General features: G+C 43.0%; 1 protein-coding gene across 1 annotated transcript in view; it reads right to left on the minus strand.

Moving 5' to 3' along the window:
• T265_15097 (hypothetical protein) overlaps positions 1 to 12,737 on the minus strand; it is a gene marked incomplete at both ends in the record, with an annotated part of 120,846 nt that overhangs the window by 92,487 nt on the left and 15,622 nt on the right. The window contains 2 exons of the mRNA XM_009176572.1: positions 1,480 to 1,871; positions 7,600 to 7,746. Coding sequence (XP_009174836.1) covers positions 1,480 to 1,871; positions 7,600 to 7,746 — 539 coding nt within the window. The remainder of the gene's footprint in view (positions 1 to 1,479; positions 1,872 to 7,599; positions 7,747 to 12,737) is intronic.

Genomic DNA, 12,737 nt, shown 5'->3' on the forward strand with positions numbered 1-12,737 from the left:
TTACCCATTAGGAAATCGGCTTTTTACTATTTCTGAATAGCACGACACTGACGTTCCTGTAGAGAGGAACCCGGGTTGTTCACTTCAGTGCGTAACGGCTTCTGCCACGGGAAACCGCCATCTTGGGTATGGTCAAGCAGTTAAATTTGAGCCAGTCAGTTTCTGGTCACACAGCACGCTCTCTAGGTTGGTCGACCCTGGAAAGTCTATCAAGTAACGTTCCAGCTACCCCAAAGAAAGGCGAACCTGGTAAGATGAATTAGAAGTCTTCCCTTCACAAGGTTACAGATACTCGAGGAATTGAATGGGCGAATTCGATTATTTAATACTCGTTCACCAAATCCTAAATGGGCAGAACTATCTTTACCGAAGTGTTTTGCACATAACAATCATCTCTAGAGCCAACGACGAAAGCGATGAAGACCACCATCAAAAGCTGGCCCACGAGTTCAGCAAAATCAATCGCCGGAAGTTCTCCCGTAGAATATGTAAGCCGTAATGTGCCCCTTCTTCTTCCACTTACTGTTCTCGAGAAGCGAATTGATACTCTTTCTGAGTATCGACTCTACGATTGAATGCCATTAGTCTCAGTGCCCAGGAACCACTGTTTTCATAATCCCTGTCGTCAACTGTGATAGTAATATAACAATCCCGTGAGAACCTTCGCACACGCTTCTTCACCTCCTTTGTTTTAGTAAAATTAAGACTGAAACGGATCCGAGACAAACAGTGTAGCCAACATACGCGACGAAACGTGTTGCTACGCTATCAGGAACGTCTTACCCGGAAAAACTAGGATGAATGGGTGTTTGAGCAACCCCTTATTCCTCGCAATCCTCTTGAGAAAACAACTAGGTTAACACTATTTTTAGGACCATCTTAAACAAAACGGTCTGCAAGCTTACATCCTAAGCAGTGATGATTGCTACATAAAGCGTTGTTTTATGTTGCACCGCAACCCCGGTGAAAATATCTACCGAGTGGTTTCGTGAGAGACAATATTGTCTAGATATGCCCATTCTTCACCACGGTGCGTTGTCTGCTGCCGAGACAGTAGCACGTGGTTGGCGAAACGGAGGCTAAAATTAGAAAGACGGAGCGAACTGAAAAAAGACACTTGTCTCGATGGGGAAAAACTGTATTACATCCACTCATAAACTGGTATGAAAGGCACCACCATCGCCTCTTCGCTTCAATCGAACCGTTTAACTGAACCAAAAAGCGCGCGTCACGACATTGTCCTTGTCTTGGATTGTCTTCTACGGTATTTGTAGTAATCTGGCTGTACAATTCACGCCGTAGTCGCACAAACTCTGTCAAATCACATGATCTAGGTAGCATCTGTCATTTCGTAGCAAGAATTCAGCCTCACGCTAACTGTTCAACTGGCATAGTCAAAGCCTCGCATCTTCTCATATCCAGTTTTGATTTCAAATCCGCGCACAAGCCTGAAGATGACAAAAATATTTCCAAACTCACCTACAACGCAAACGCCCGGGACCACTGTATCGGGTTCCTGGTTAACTGGCACCGCTCCATTCTGTCGTGAATCATACGCACGAAACTGGTTAGCAATGCCATCGGGGGTGGACACAGATTCACGATTACCCAGGGACCCCGAGCCTTCCTCTTCTAATTGTGGGGAGAGCTGACCTGATTTATTAGGTCGTGAGATGGGCACGCCACCCATCATGTCTGGTATACTCTTGGCAAAGGTCGAGGACAGGCGTTGCTTCGACCGAAAACTCCCTTGTAAAGCTGCCCCGTCACTTGCACGGCGGTTGTTAGATGAAGTGGAAGAGCAGCGCTCTGTGTTGATTGGCGTCTGTCGTCCAATGTATTCAGCCGACTGGAAGAACAGTTGACATTTTCTGTATACCCGTTCAGTGAAGATATCCTACGCCTTTCCCTGTAAATTGAAACAGAGAGAAAGAATTTTTGGTTCGTTACAAAATATTGCAAAGTGTGCAAAAATTGTGCGTTTTCATGAATTTTGGGTTTAAGCTTACCTCGGTGGGTAAAAACGTGATCAATCGAGTCCTCGGCACCTTTTACTTATTTACACAGTAACATGAATAAAATCATAGGGTCAAGGTCCAAGCCATTCACTGGTTGGACAATTTGTCCTCGATTCGCCCCCAGACTTCAAAGGATTACAGTCACTAGGCTTGCCTGATAATAAAATGGCAAACAGTAAATACGGGTGATGGTTCTATAAACCGCATAAAAGCAACCCAAAGTCTCATTAGTGTGTCACTTTCTGAGCGTGCTGATTTTCGCCAAATTTTCTCAATGGTAGATATGATGAAGCGCTTCCGGGAAAAAAGTTGAGTCCTATGAACTATTCAGCGACCAGTGATGACGTCATGAGTAGTACCATGCTCTTTTATTGCGGAAACTAAGGGTCGCAACTGGACCTGCCTTACAGTGATATCACTTGCCTATTAGTAAACAGTTTCCCGAAGTCCTGAAAGAAGTCCTTCCATCTGAGCGAAAGGAGTGTGTGAAAAGATGCTGAAGCTGTAAATAAGCAGGAATCCATAAGATGATGTGATTTAACTGCAGGTCTCACCATTACTGGGCGATGTGATGAGTCACGTTTTTGTTTAGGACAATCGGACAGCACATTCTGATGATAACAAACAGCAGGAAGCATCGATTTGCATACGGCTTACTGTATTGCATGAGCGTACTGGGATAAATCAGGACAGCCAGAAGAGAGAACTCGCAAGATGACAACATTTCGTTGGCCTATATCAACGTTGAAAACTTCCAAATACATGAAGTGTGACATATATATTGGCATGGATACATATGTGACAGGCCACAAGCGGTGTGAAAAAAACATTGTGCAATGGTGGCGAGATTTAATACCGGTTCCAGAATTTTACACGCACACAAGGTAGCTATCTAATGCTGACTAGTAGGCTTCCACCGGACGTCAGAAATCTTGGGTTTAAATTGCACAAAAAGGCCGAGACCGAGCCATAAGTGTCACATGGGTGGCTTGCCATAGCCAGATGTCAAGCGGTCAATGAACCCGAGGTACGTGTGATCGACCGTACTGTGTGTGGTCATGGCAGGCTAGTTCTTAAAACGTTTTAGAAGGTGCTTAGCGACTCTTCATGACAGCGTTAGTTCGTTCTACCAAAGTAGGTGTCAGCGTAATTACAGGTGAAGTGTAACAAGTGAGTCAGATAAGTTGACGACCTGACCTAATGATAGATGTTTGCTGCAATATGGGTATCTTCGAATGGCAGACACATGAAAACTTATGTGTGCGATACAATCCGGTTCGTCCGATGGTGGAGCTATACTGTACGCGACGATGGCTTTTTATGGTAGTCTGCTTCAGAAAGTCCGCTTTTAGTAGCCAAAATCTAGCTCTGTGGAAGGTGGTTCGTACCAAAAGTAACTTGTGGACAGTTAGTACAAAGTTGCTGAATTGAAGATTTTGATCACTCCATGTGGTCTTGCGGAAAATTGAATACTTAATAGCCCTTTCAGGAAGTCTGATTATTAAAAAATCTAGGGTAGCTAAATTGTGATTGGATTCGCGTTCGTCTGACACAAAAGTGTTGGCGAGAAGTTCGGAAAGTAAACTCGTGTTCTACGGAAGCAAAACCAAAGCGTCTTCCTGTCTAGCTTAGACGGGAAAATATTGCTGAGAGTTGCGCCTAACGAACTTCCAATAGCGACTGCGTCTAGTTTCCCATAGGCTGTATCTTAAAAGACAAAGCGGATATTTTCTGTAGATGATAAGAGGACAAATTTTAACGGTTAAGCCGAAAACCTAATTGGATCTTTTGGCTGATGATGAAGTCATACAAGTAAGCCACTGTCTCACATAGTAGACAACTGGTAAATAATTGGTTGACATCAATGAAAATCATGTCTCCAGAACTAGCCAAAAAAGGTACAAAATGGTTCAGAGGAGTCTTCAGGACACTACAGAGTCGAAAGCATCCGAAGAAGATCAGGTACCTTTATCAACCACCGAGCCCCCTTGTGGTGAACTAATTTTTGTATGCTGAGAATCAGGCTAATTGAGTTGCGATTAGCTCCAGTTGTTTGCATTGTGTCTCTGCTATGGCTCTATAGACAGGTAATAGCAACCTCTTTTTCGATTGGTATTAATTTCGTACTTGTGTTCAGTCAAAGTCTTCCTGTGTCGGAAAACACCACACAATTTTTGAAATGTACTCCCGGTCAAAATAAAAGATCCGTTGTCTGTTTTCATAAGCATGAGTCATATCGTGTTTTGTAGTCGTCTGATAGTTCGGTACAATTCAAAGGACAGATAACTATTCCGCGAATCATCAAAGACAAAAAATCCTCCAAGATACTACAAAACACCCAGTTTGCAGACGAGCCAGTCGAGGTGGTAGCTAAATCTGTTTACCTGGGCAGCTTTATAAGTCCCGGTGGACTGGCTGGAATTGATATTACTTCCCAGAAAATCCATACCAACCTCAGACACCTACGGCACCAACGTGACATCAGTTTGTCTGTCCGGGAGCAGAGTTTATACTGCGGCGGTGTGGTCCATACTGCTCCATAGACCAGATATTTGACCTGCACTCGCAGAGGATATAGGAAAGTTGTCACTAGTTGACCATCGATGTATCCAAAGGATTGATCGCGTCTGATGGGAACATTGTATTGGTAATGCTAAGGTACACAGGATGGCCCTAGAAATAAGGAACTCTCCCGTGATAGGGGAATTACTCACGCTTCGTAAGTTACGCTGATTAGGACACATACTACGCATGCCAGAAAATCGTCTTCTGTCTTGCAAAGCTTATTTCGCCCAGCCCTGCGCTGACTGGAAGCGACTTAGAGGTGAACAGTGTATGATCTACCAACGAAGTATGAAAACACTAATCAGTAAACTGAGTCGAGTCGACAACTGCCAACTCATCATCATCATCATCGACAGCATGACATCAGTGTTCGACACCGATGCTTCACTGCCGTACAACCATAACTAATTTTAAATCCTTATTGTAAAGAAAAGAATAAAGGTGGATGGGGGAGGGACTTAGTGCTTAGTGCTTAGTTAATGACACCGGCAGAAATGGCCCAATCGCGCAGACTATGGCGCTCGTGCATCAAAGATATCATCAACGCGTAGCCACCCAGTTGTCGAAATGACCGAGCATGCCATCGACTTCAAGGCTTGACCGTATCCCCGCCCTCTTTAAATTTCTGGTGATCGAAACTGTAGCAGTTGGAACTAAAACCATTAGATAGATTGACTGACCGTGGTAAGCAAGATTAAACCGTCATTTGTAAAGTGTGATTTATGTAAGACCAGAATGAGCTTCATTTGGAATCCTCATTTTATGTATTTTTTAACCAACTCTGCAGAGCAAAAGCCGTTTCATCTCCCGCTTTCTTTGATATACAAAGTGTCGAAATCTTTCTTCTCATTGGAATACTAATTATAAGGTTGATCGAAACTCCGCCACACACTTCATATAATCCTCTTTCAGTGTTCAAGCACGAGATGGGACTGAAGAAATTCGTCGACCTCATCTACGTGATGATCCCAAAGTTTCAGCAGAGCCAGCAGCCTTCCGAATAACCATCACTAACTTTGAGTAACATCGTATCAAGGACGATATCTAGATATCTCGAATATCTGTCCAAGTAAAACTCGCCAAATCTAGCAGAGAATGCTGCCCATCAGATACAAGTTATATCTACAACCGGCATCAAAACTGTCTTGGGCTCACTTCTTTTCTGACGCTCCTCAGATCGATAGGAAGGGTCATTGGTCACTGGTTACACATGACTACCTTGATTAATAAAAATCAGTTCCTTTTGATGGTCCATTCCTGAACGGCACCTTATTACATTTTGGAGGCGTATTTGTCAACTGAGGTTCGCTAAACCCATTTCCGTCAAGGATTTATTACTTAGTGGTAGATTGTTCAATAAACGAACCACTGTACAACAACAGTTCGATGAAGTACTGATCATTGCGAAGAGACATTCTAGCAACACGTAATTGACAGTGATTCTACAGAGACATCTCAGAAAACGTATAGACCTGTATGGAACGGGTTGCTCCGTGAAAATTCACCTTCTGGCCGTCAATCGAGCAGTTCCATTAGTTCATCGTGCAGAAGGAATGTACGAAAAACAGCTTCAAGAGCAAGTAATTGGCTGAAAATGTATGTTGGTCTGTCTCAGGTTTCCGCAAACATCAATCGACCAAACTAAGCTGTTGTAGGAGAGAACGAGATGATTTAACTATTCATTTTTCTGATTTCTCTGTGGAACCGGCCAATCAGCAGGTCATTGTATCACCTTTCTTCAGAACAACCTCAAAATGGAGCTGGCGGAGTGACCAATATGATCGTGTAATATCAACTTCACTTGTTAGGCTCCAGGTGATCTCGTGGACTGGCGTAAAAAGACTGCAGGTCTTGAAACTCACTCGGTATCTAACTATACCAATCACATTACTGATGGTTGGACATGCCTATATATATGGAGCAAGCGTATTAATCCTAGGTATCTGGCTAGCTTGAAAGGTACCAATTTCGGTTTTCAATTAGCAGCTCAACGAGATAATGTTTAGTTCATTTGGATAACAGAGAAGAGTACCATTACTTAAAGCTACTGCGTTTTGAATGCTAGCTTGTTATGTTGAATAAATTCTCAACTTATTTACCTCGACATTTCCAGAATGCCTCCAGGAGTAAGGCGAAATATTGGACGTGAATTTTTCCCAGAGGCTCGTCGACAGTCCAATGAAACAATTGGGACAAGGTAAAATGTAAAAATGAACTATGATAATACTGATAGTGAGTAGTTTGGTGGGGACAGGACAACCGCCTGAAGTGCGGCAAAGTGGCTGGGGTTGACGATGAACAACGCGGACTCAAAGTTCATATGAACCGCACAGATATCCAGTGGTGTATATTGTTCCTTTCGATTTAATACCCGACCGCAGTTGTCGCTTGAAACACATGTTTTATCTTAACCGCCAGAAGCCTATGGATCCAACGAGGAAGTTGCTAAAATGGTAACGCTTGTCGTTACCTGCCAAGACAGCCAACACGACTGTCACCCAAACCAGTCACTGTAGTTATGTTCGAAGGTTCCACTATAGGCTACAATCACACAATAAAATGTGTCCGCACTGGGCGACCAAGAAAGCAGCGTTAGTAAAGAATAATTTTAGGCTTATATGTTTAGGTTCAGCATCAACAGAAACATGACACTTATCAACTCCAATACCAGTAATCAGCAACGTTAGCCAACTTTAGAACACATTGGAAGACAACAAAGCATCAAATTTTACGCCAGAAGAATAAACCCATTCAAGTTGGTATGGCCCTTAAAAAGTGTGAGATTATCCGGGATTCGTTCAAGTATATTGTCAATTTATGGTCTCTTGTTTCCGCAATTAACGCTTCCTCAAGAAGAAAATCATGAACTTTCCGACGGCTTTCTGGATAGCCACCCCTAAAAGGGGCCTGGCGTCTGATGGTTGTGATGGAATCCTATGGGGATGGTCCCTCTTCGGAAGGGTCTTTTTTGTGAGGTTGCATTGAAAACGTACATGCCCCCTGTCAACGAACTTACATGTAATAATTTACTGTCTTCTTAGGAATCAGGAGTGCGTCAAGGTTTCGGAAGAATTTGTCGGACACATGTTGTGCGCAGTGTTTTTCATCCAGTTTCCACAGATCGATCAGTTCCAGAGGTTTACGATAACCACGAATAATCAGGCTGTGTGGGAAAAACACGTAAAAATCCAACATCGGTGACAATGTGACTCATATATTCCAATTACAAATGTCCATCAATAAGGTGATAAACAGAATCACCCATTTTCCTACGGCTGGAACTGTGGTCGCATTGGTTAATAGCAAGAAAACTAGTGGCGACAAGACAGAAACTCCAAACCAGTGCTAGTGACTATGTCCCAAATAAGGTAACGTGAGTGAAAGGTTTAAAACGAACACCTATTTGGGACATAAGAGACTGTTTCTCTGCTTTGACTGATTACGATTGATTCAACGGACTGGCTAGACAGAAAGCGATGGATACTAGGCGCAATGGCAAAAAAGCAAATTACCACATGCTTTGGATTTTACACGCTGTGGACTTTGACTGTATCTGAAGTCGCAAATATGGGACAGCTGTCACAGGAAAAACATCTGTCTACAATCTCTGTCTGACAAAGATCGAAATCCGGGACGAGAAAAAGAGGTGAAAATATTCCCGTCCGTCAATGAAATGAATACACAATCCAAGTTTACTCCGAATTATGTCACATTCCTGAAGTTATTTTTGCTGTTTACTGAAATGTCGGTAACACCTGTGCGTGCTATTTGGTTCTCTAAATACAGGCGCGGCCAAAAATGCAGCATCCTCAGGGTAACAACACGAAGCCAGGACAAACAATGGCCGGGAACGGGTCGCGTCGTAGTCGCATGTTGAGTGCAAGATTGATCGGGAGTGCGATCAACTCAGGAAACGACTCGCGTGTGCTCGTGACGAGAGGTGGTTAGCTTCGCCAGAATATTTGAATTTTGATATCTGAAACGGTGATTACTACAGTTACGACGAAGATGGGAGCATCGCAAACTGCACACAAGTTCCAGAGCGTTGAATACGACATAAAGCATAGGGCTTGCAAGTGGACCCGCTTTGAAATGCAGATCCATTGACCTCTGGTCAGACGTCTGTAGTAACACCGAAATGCTCAACATAAACATGGTAACAAACTTAGGGGAGTAGAGTTAACTAGAATGAAAGAATTGCCGGTCAGCGGTAGATTAATAACAACACTATTCACAGAAATGTGCCAAAAAGCCTCTAGCGAGAAGATACCGAACTTGAAAAAAGGTAACGACGGATAATTGACGCTACCTCAGAGTGACGTCCCAACTGGGGACTTTTCAGTAGCGCATTCCATCTGAAAACCTCTAAAAATCGCTCTTCCCGAGAGTGAAATACATTCTCAAATTGTCGAAATATAGGTAGCTCGGGTGTGTTTACTGGTATTTGATCAGTCTCCTCGACTGGGGACGAAACGTGTGCAAGCCAGTTGCCAAGCTCGGCGAACAGATCAACTGTCACCTTATCAACCACCAGTAGAATACGTTCTGTTTGACCCTCCTTACTTACAGAAGATCCACCAAGTACTTGTCAGTACGTTTCACGGTTTATTTTTAAATGGGCCAACTGGTTAGTGAGATACCACCTTGTGACGAAAAAGTAGCTGGATTGTGACGAGTTGCAAGGTTTGGACAGTTGTATATACGAATTTCCGCATCCATAAGTCTAGTTGTGGTAGTGTATAATGATAATAAATACTTCGTTGGTAGTGTGAGGAGATTTGGGAATTTTGGTCCAGATTCCATCCTGTAAAGGGAGACAAGCCGAGAAGCACTCGGTTTTTCAGCACAGACTGGCTTCATTTACAGGACGAAATCTCTACAATAATTACTTCGTTGCCGAATTATGAGTATTATAGTTACCGAAAGCTTTCGGTATCCATACTGCACATCGCAGGCTCCGAAGATGTGATAAGCTAAGATGAAAGTGGAATCCACTGAAGTTGAGAAATAGGGCTATCATATACCTAGTGTTGACGGTGGGAAATGTTCCAAACCCCAATATGTGCCCAGATGTTTTTTTACGGTACCACTTTGGTCTATCAAGCCGTTCATATGGAACCATCAAAGCTCCGTTCAGCTTAAGCAGCCAAACACCAAGTTACAGGTCCCGGGGTTAAAAAGGCATATCAGCGAGTAATTTGAACTGACACCCCAGATTGGTTGTTCCCACGATCATATACAATGGCTTTTGATATTGACAAGCATGTGACGTAAAAATATATCTCATATGACCATTCCGCCATTGATCCGTTTGTTTTATCGATTATTTTTAGTGCATTTGCAATCAAATGCTATTATCAGGAAAGCATCGATTTTCTCCAAGCCTCTCAGGTCTGCAGTTGTTTCCCTCCCAAACCACAAGTCAGGTAGTAACAGCTCTGGCTCACCAACAATGAACGTCAACCCAGACCACCGAAGTATTATGAGACGGGGAATTCAACTATCCAGTAAACAGAAGGGGAGCATCTCACTGTATCTTAAAATATACGGCTCGTAAGATGACAGACGACTGAGGAATACCTTAGGACTTTACCTCCAGGGGCCAGTTGCAACAGCTTCGAAGTAAAGGGGAAGTCGCACCATACCTACGGTAGAAACGAACGACGAAATGTGCGAGAAAAAAAAGGGTCTGCTTACCTTGGGAAAAGACTTATGCCATCATTGTTACTACTTCATCTAATGTGATGTGTGGAAGTTGAAGAGACAACAGTGCAAGCTCTATCTTTGTTTCGGGTGCGTTCCCAGCCTGAGTAATGCGGGGCTTAATGAAGTTGTGTGGTACCAAAATTTTGGTGAGTACGTCAAAATCAATTACTGTTACCTTTTATTGCCAGCTGCAGATCGTAAGAGGGATGGATTCCGTCTTGTGGGACCAGGGTACTGGAGTGACTAGTTTAATATTTCCATTCTGTCTCGTCTAGTAAAAAATGCCCGCTGACCAGTTTTCACAGAGAGGAAGTATGAGTTAAATGTGATATTTGAATCTGGTGAGAATTGAGACCCATTCAGATCAGGTCATTCGACTAATCTCCTTGTATGAAAAGACTAAAGACAAAATTCCGCGCATGTTTTGTAGCTTCTCCGTAGTTCTCACTTTGAAATGCGGAAGATGCAGATTAGAAGGCAAAGTGGATTTAAAGTGGATGGTTGATTCCCGTTCATTGGGAAATAACTTGGATACTGAGTTTTGACAAATGGGAAATATTTTCCGCGGCTCTGGATTCTTTGAGCACCAGCGTGATCCACGTAATATATCTATCTTCTTAGAGAAATCAACCAGAGAACAATTGACCGACCTCAGAACCGCGAGGTGCAGTTTATCCTGCTTGGATGTCATGCACTTTGTTCCGACTTTGGGTTAAGTCTTCAACAGCTTAAAGTTGGTGCCCAAACAGAAAGCAGACATTTACGGGCGTTTAGCTGGGCTGGTATTAAGTCACCAAATTCGCTGGATGCATTTTGGTACTTCCAAGTCATCTCCATAGATTGATCTATCTTCCTCACAACAATCCAGGCTTTATCTTGCATGAAAATTCAAAACTCAAGATGCACGACAGACAAGCACTGCCCTACACTTTGGAAATAAAAATCTGGACTTAATATTCTGGGAACTCTTCATCAAAGAACAGTTTTCAGCAACCTTGTGAGTAGTTTCCTTAACAAAATAATTAGGTTGTCCTGAACGAATAGCCACCACAGAAGTGCATGTCACCAATATTCCCCATTCCTCAGGATACGATTTGTTGGACTATTGAGAGTGCATGTATAACTTTACATCCTTCGGAAACTTTATCTTCGATGGGGCATAAGCCCAAGCTAGGAATTCCCGTTGAATCGCATTTGAAACGCAACCCAAGGCTACCGAATCTGGTGGTAGTTGATGCTTTTCGCAACTGAATTACCTGCTGCACAGCTACACGTTTCTCAATTCCCCCCTAAAGAAGCTTCAAGGAAATCGGTGGGCGAAAACCTAAAGAAGCCTGAGCCCATCGGTTCGCAGCGACCGAATCCCGCAACCAGACAATACAGCACCTACTGCAGCCTGTTACACAAAACTCCTAATACCCATTGATATACCTTTTTGGCACCACATGTAACGCAACTTGATTTGGATTTTCCAGATTCGGGTACTAACTTCCTCCGACACACTGTCGTCAGAGCCCATGAAACTACCAAAGTGTGCGCAAGACTCCATAATGGTCCTTCTTGGGATAGGAAAGGGTATGTTCAGAGACTGTTTGTTGTGATGCACGACTTCACGCTTTGTAGGTGCAAAGTACACGTCAAAAGATGGTACTATGTTAGTCAGATTATTCAATAGTAGTATTTCGTCTTCATTTTGCAACATTACGAGGATGTCGTCTGCTTCAGATCGTCATGTGTCTTTCCAGCAGCGATTTAAGAAACGAAGTTTTGAAGTTCCCCCACTAGTTTATTAGACGGAGCTGAACCAACATAAAGACAGTGAGCATGGGTGACGGACGGCACATTTTTAGGGCAGCTTTGGAAGAGCTCCCCAAGCACTCCTGAGTACAGTTTTGGATTATCTGAATACTATAGTGTGCGGCTGTTAGCTGAAGTAAGCAAGTTGTGGCTAATCTGAATGGTCTATCAGTGTACATCAGATTGCCGTTGCGTCATATTCTGACAGTGCAAACCAACTAATGGCCAGCTACACCAATCGAGCTATGGACATCTTGTTTAAAAACATGATGAGGATTTGGTCCGGAGTTTACGCTTCAACTTCATAACGATTCGTTTTTTGCACACGGCAACAGTTTAGAAACTATTACGTCAATTCGGCCAAGTCCTACAAAAGGACCAACTTGTACCGAGAATAATACTAAAGCATACGCATTGGAGATCCCTAATTACGACTTTATCAGCGATTGTCACAGCCCACAAGGATGAAGTACGAATTAATGACCCAAATGCACGGATCGGAAGTGCTATTGCGGATACGTTATTAGTTAGAGCGAAGTAAATGTAGTTAGTCTTTGTCACTTTTGTCACCAATTTGCGTAGTAAAATTTAATTTCACATCAATTTATAAAATGAAAAGGGATTCTTTTAAAATTCTAACAAAGTAACCAG

The sequence above is a fragment of the Opisthorchis viverrini genome, assembly GCF_000715545.1.
Source record: "Opisthorchis viverrini unplaced genomic scaffold opera_v5_356, whole genome shotgun sequence".
Taxonomy (NCBI): Eukaryota; Metazoa; Platyhelminthes; class Trematoda; order Opisthorchiida; family Opisthorchiidae; genus Opisthorchis; species Opisthorchis viverrini.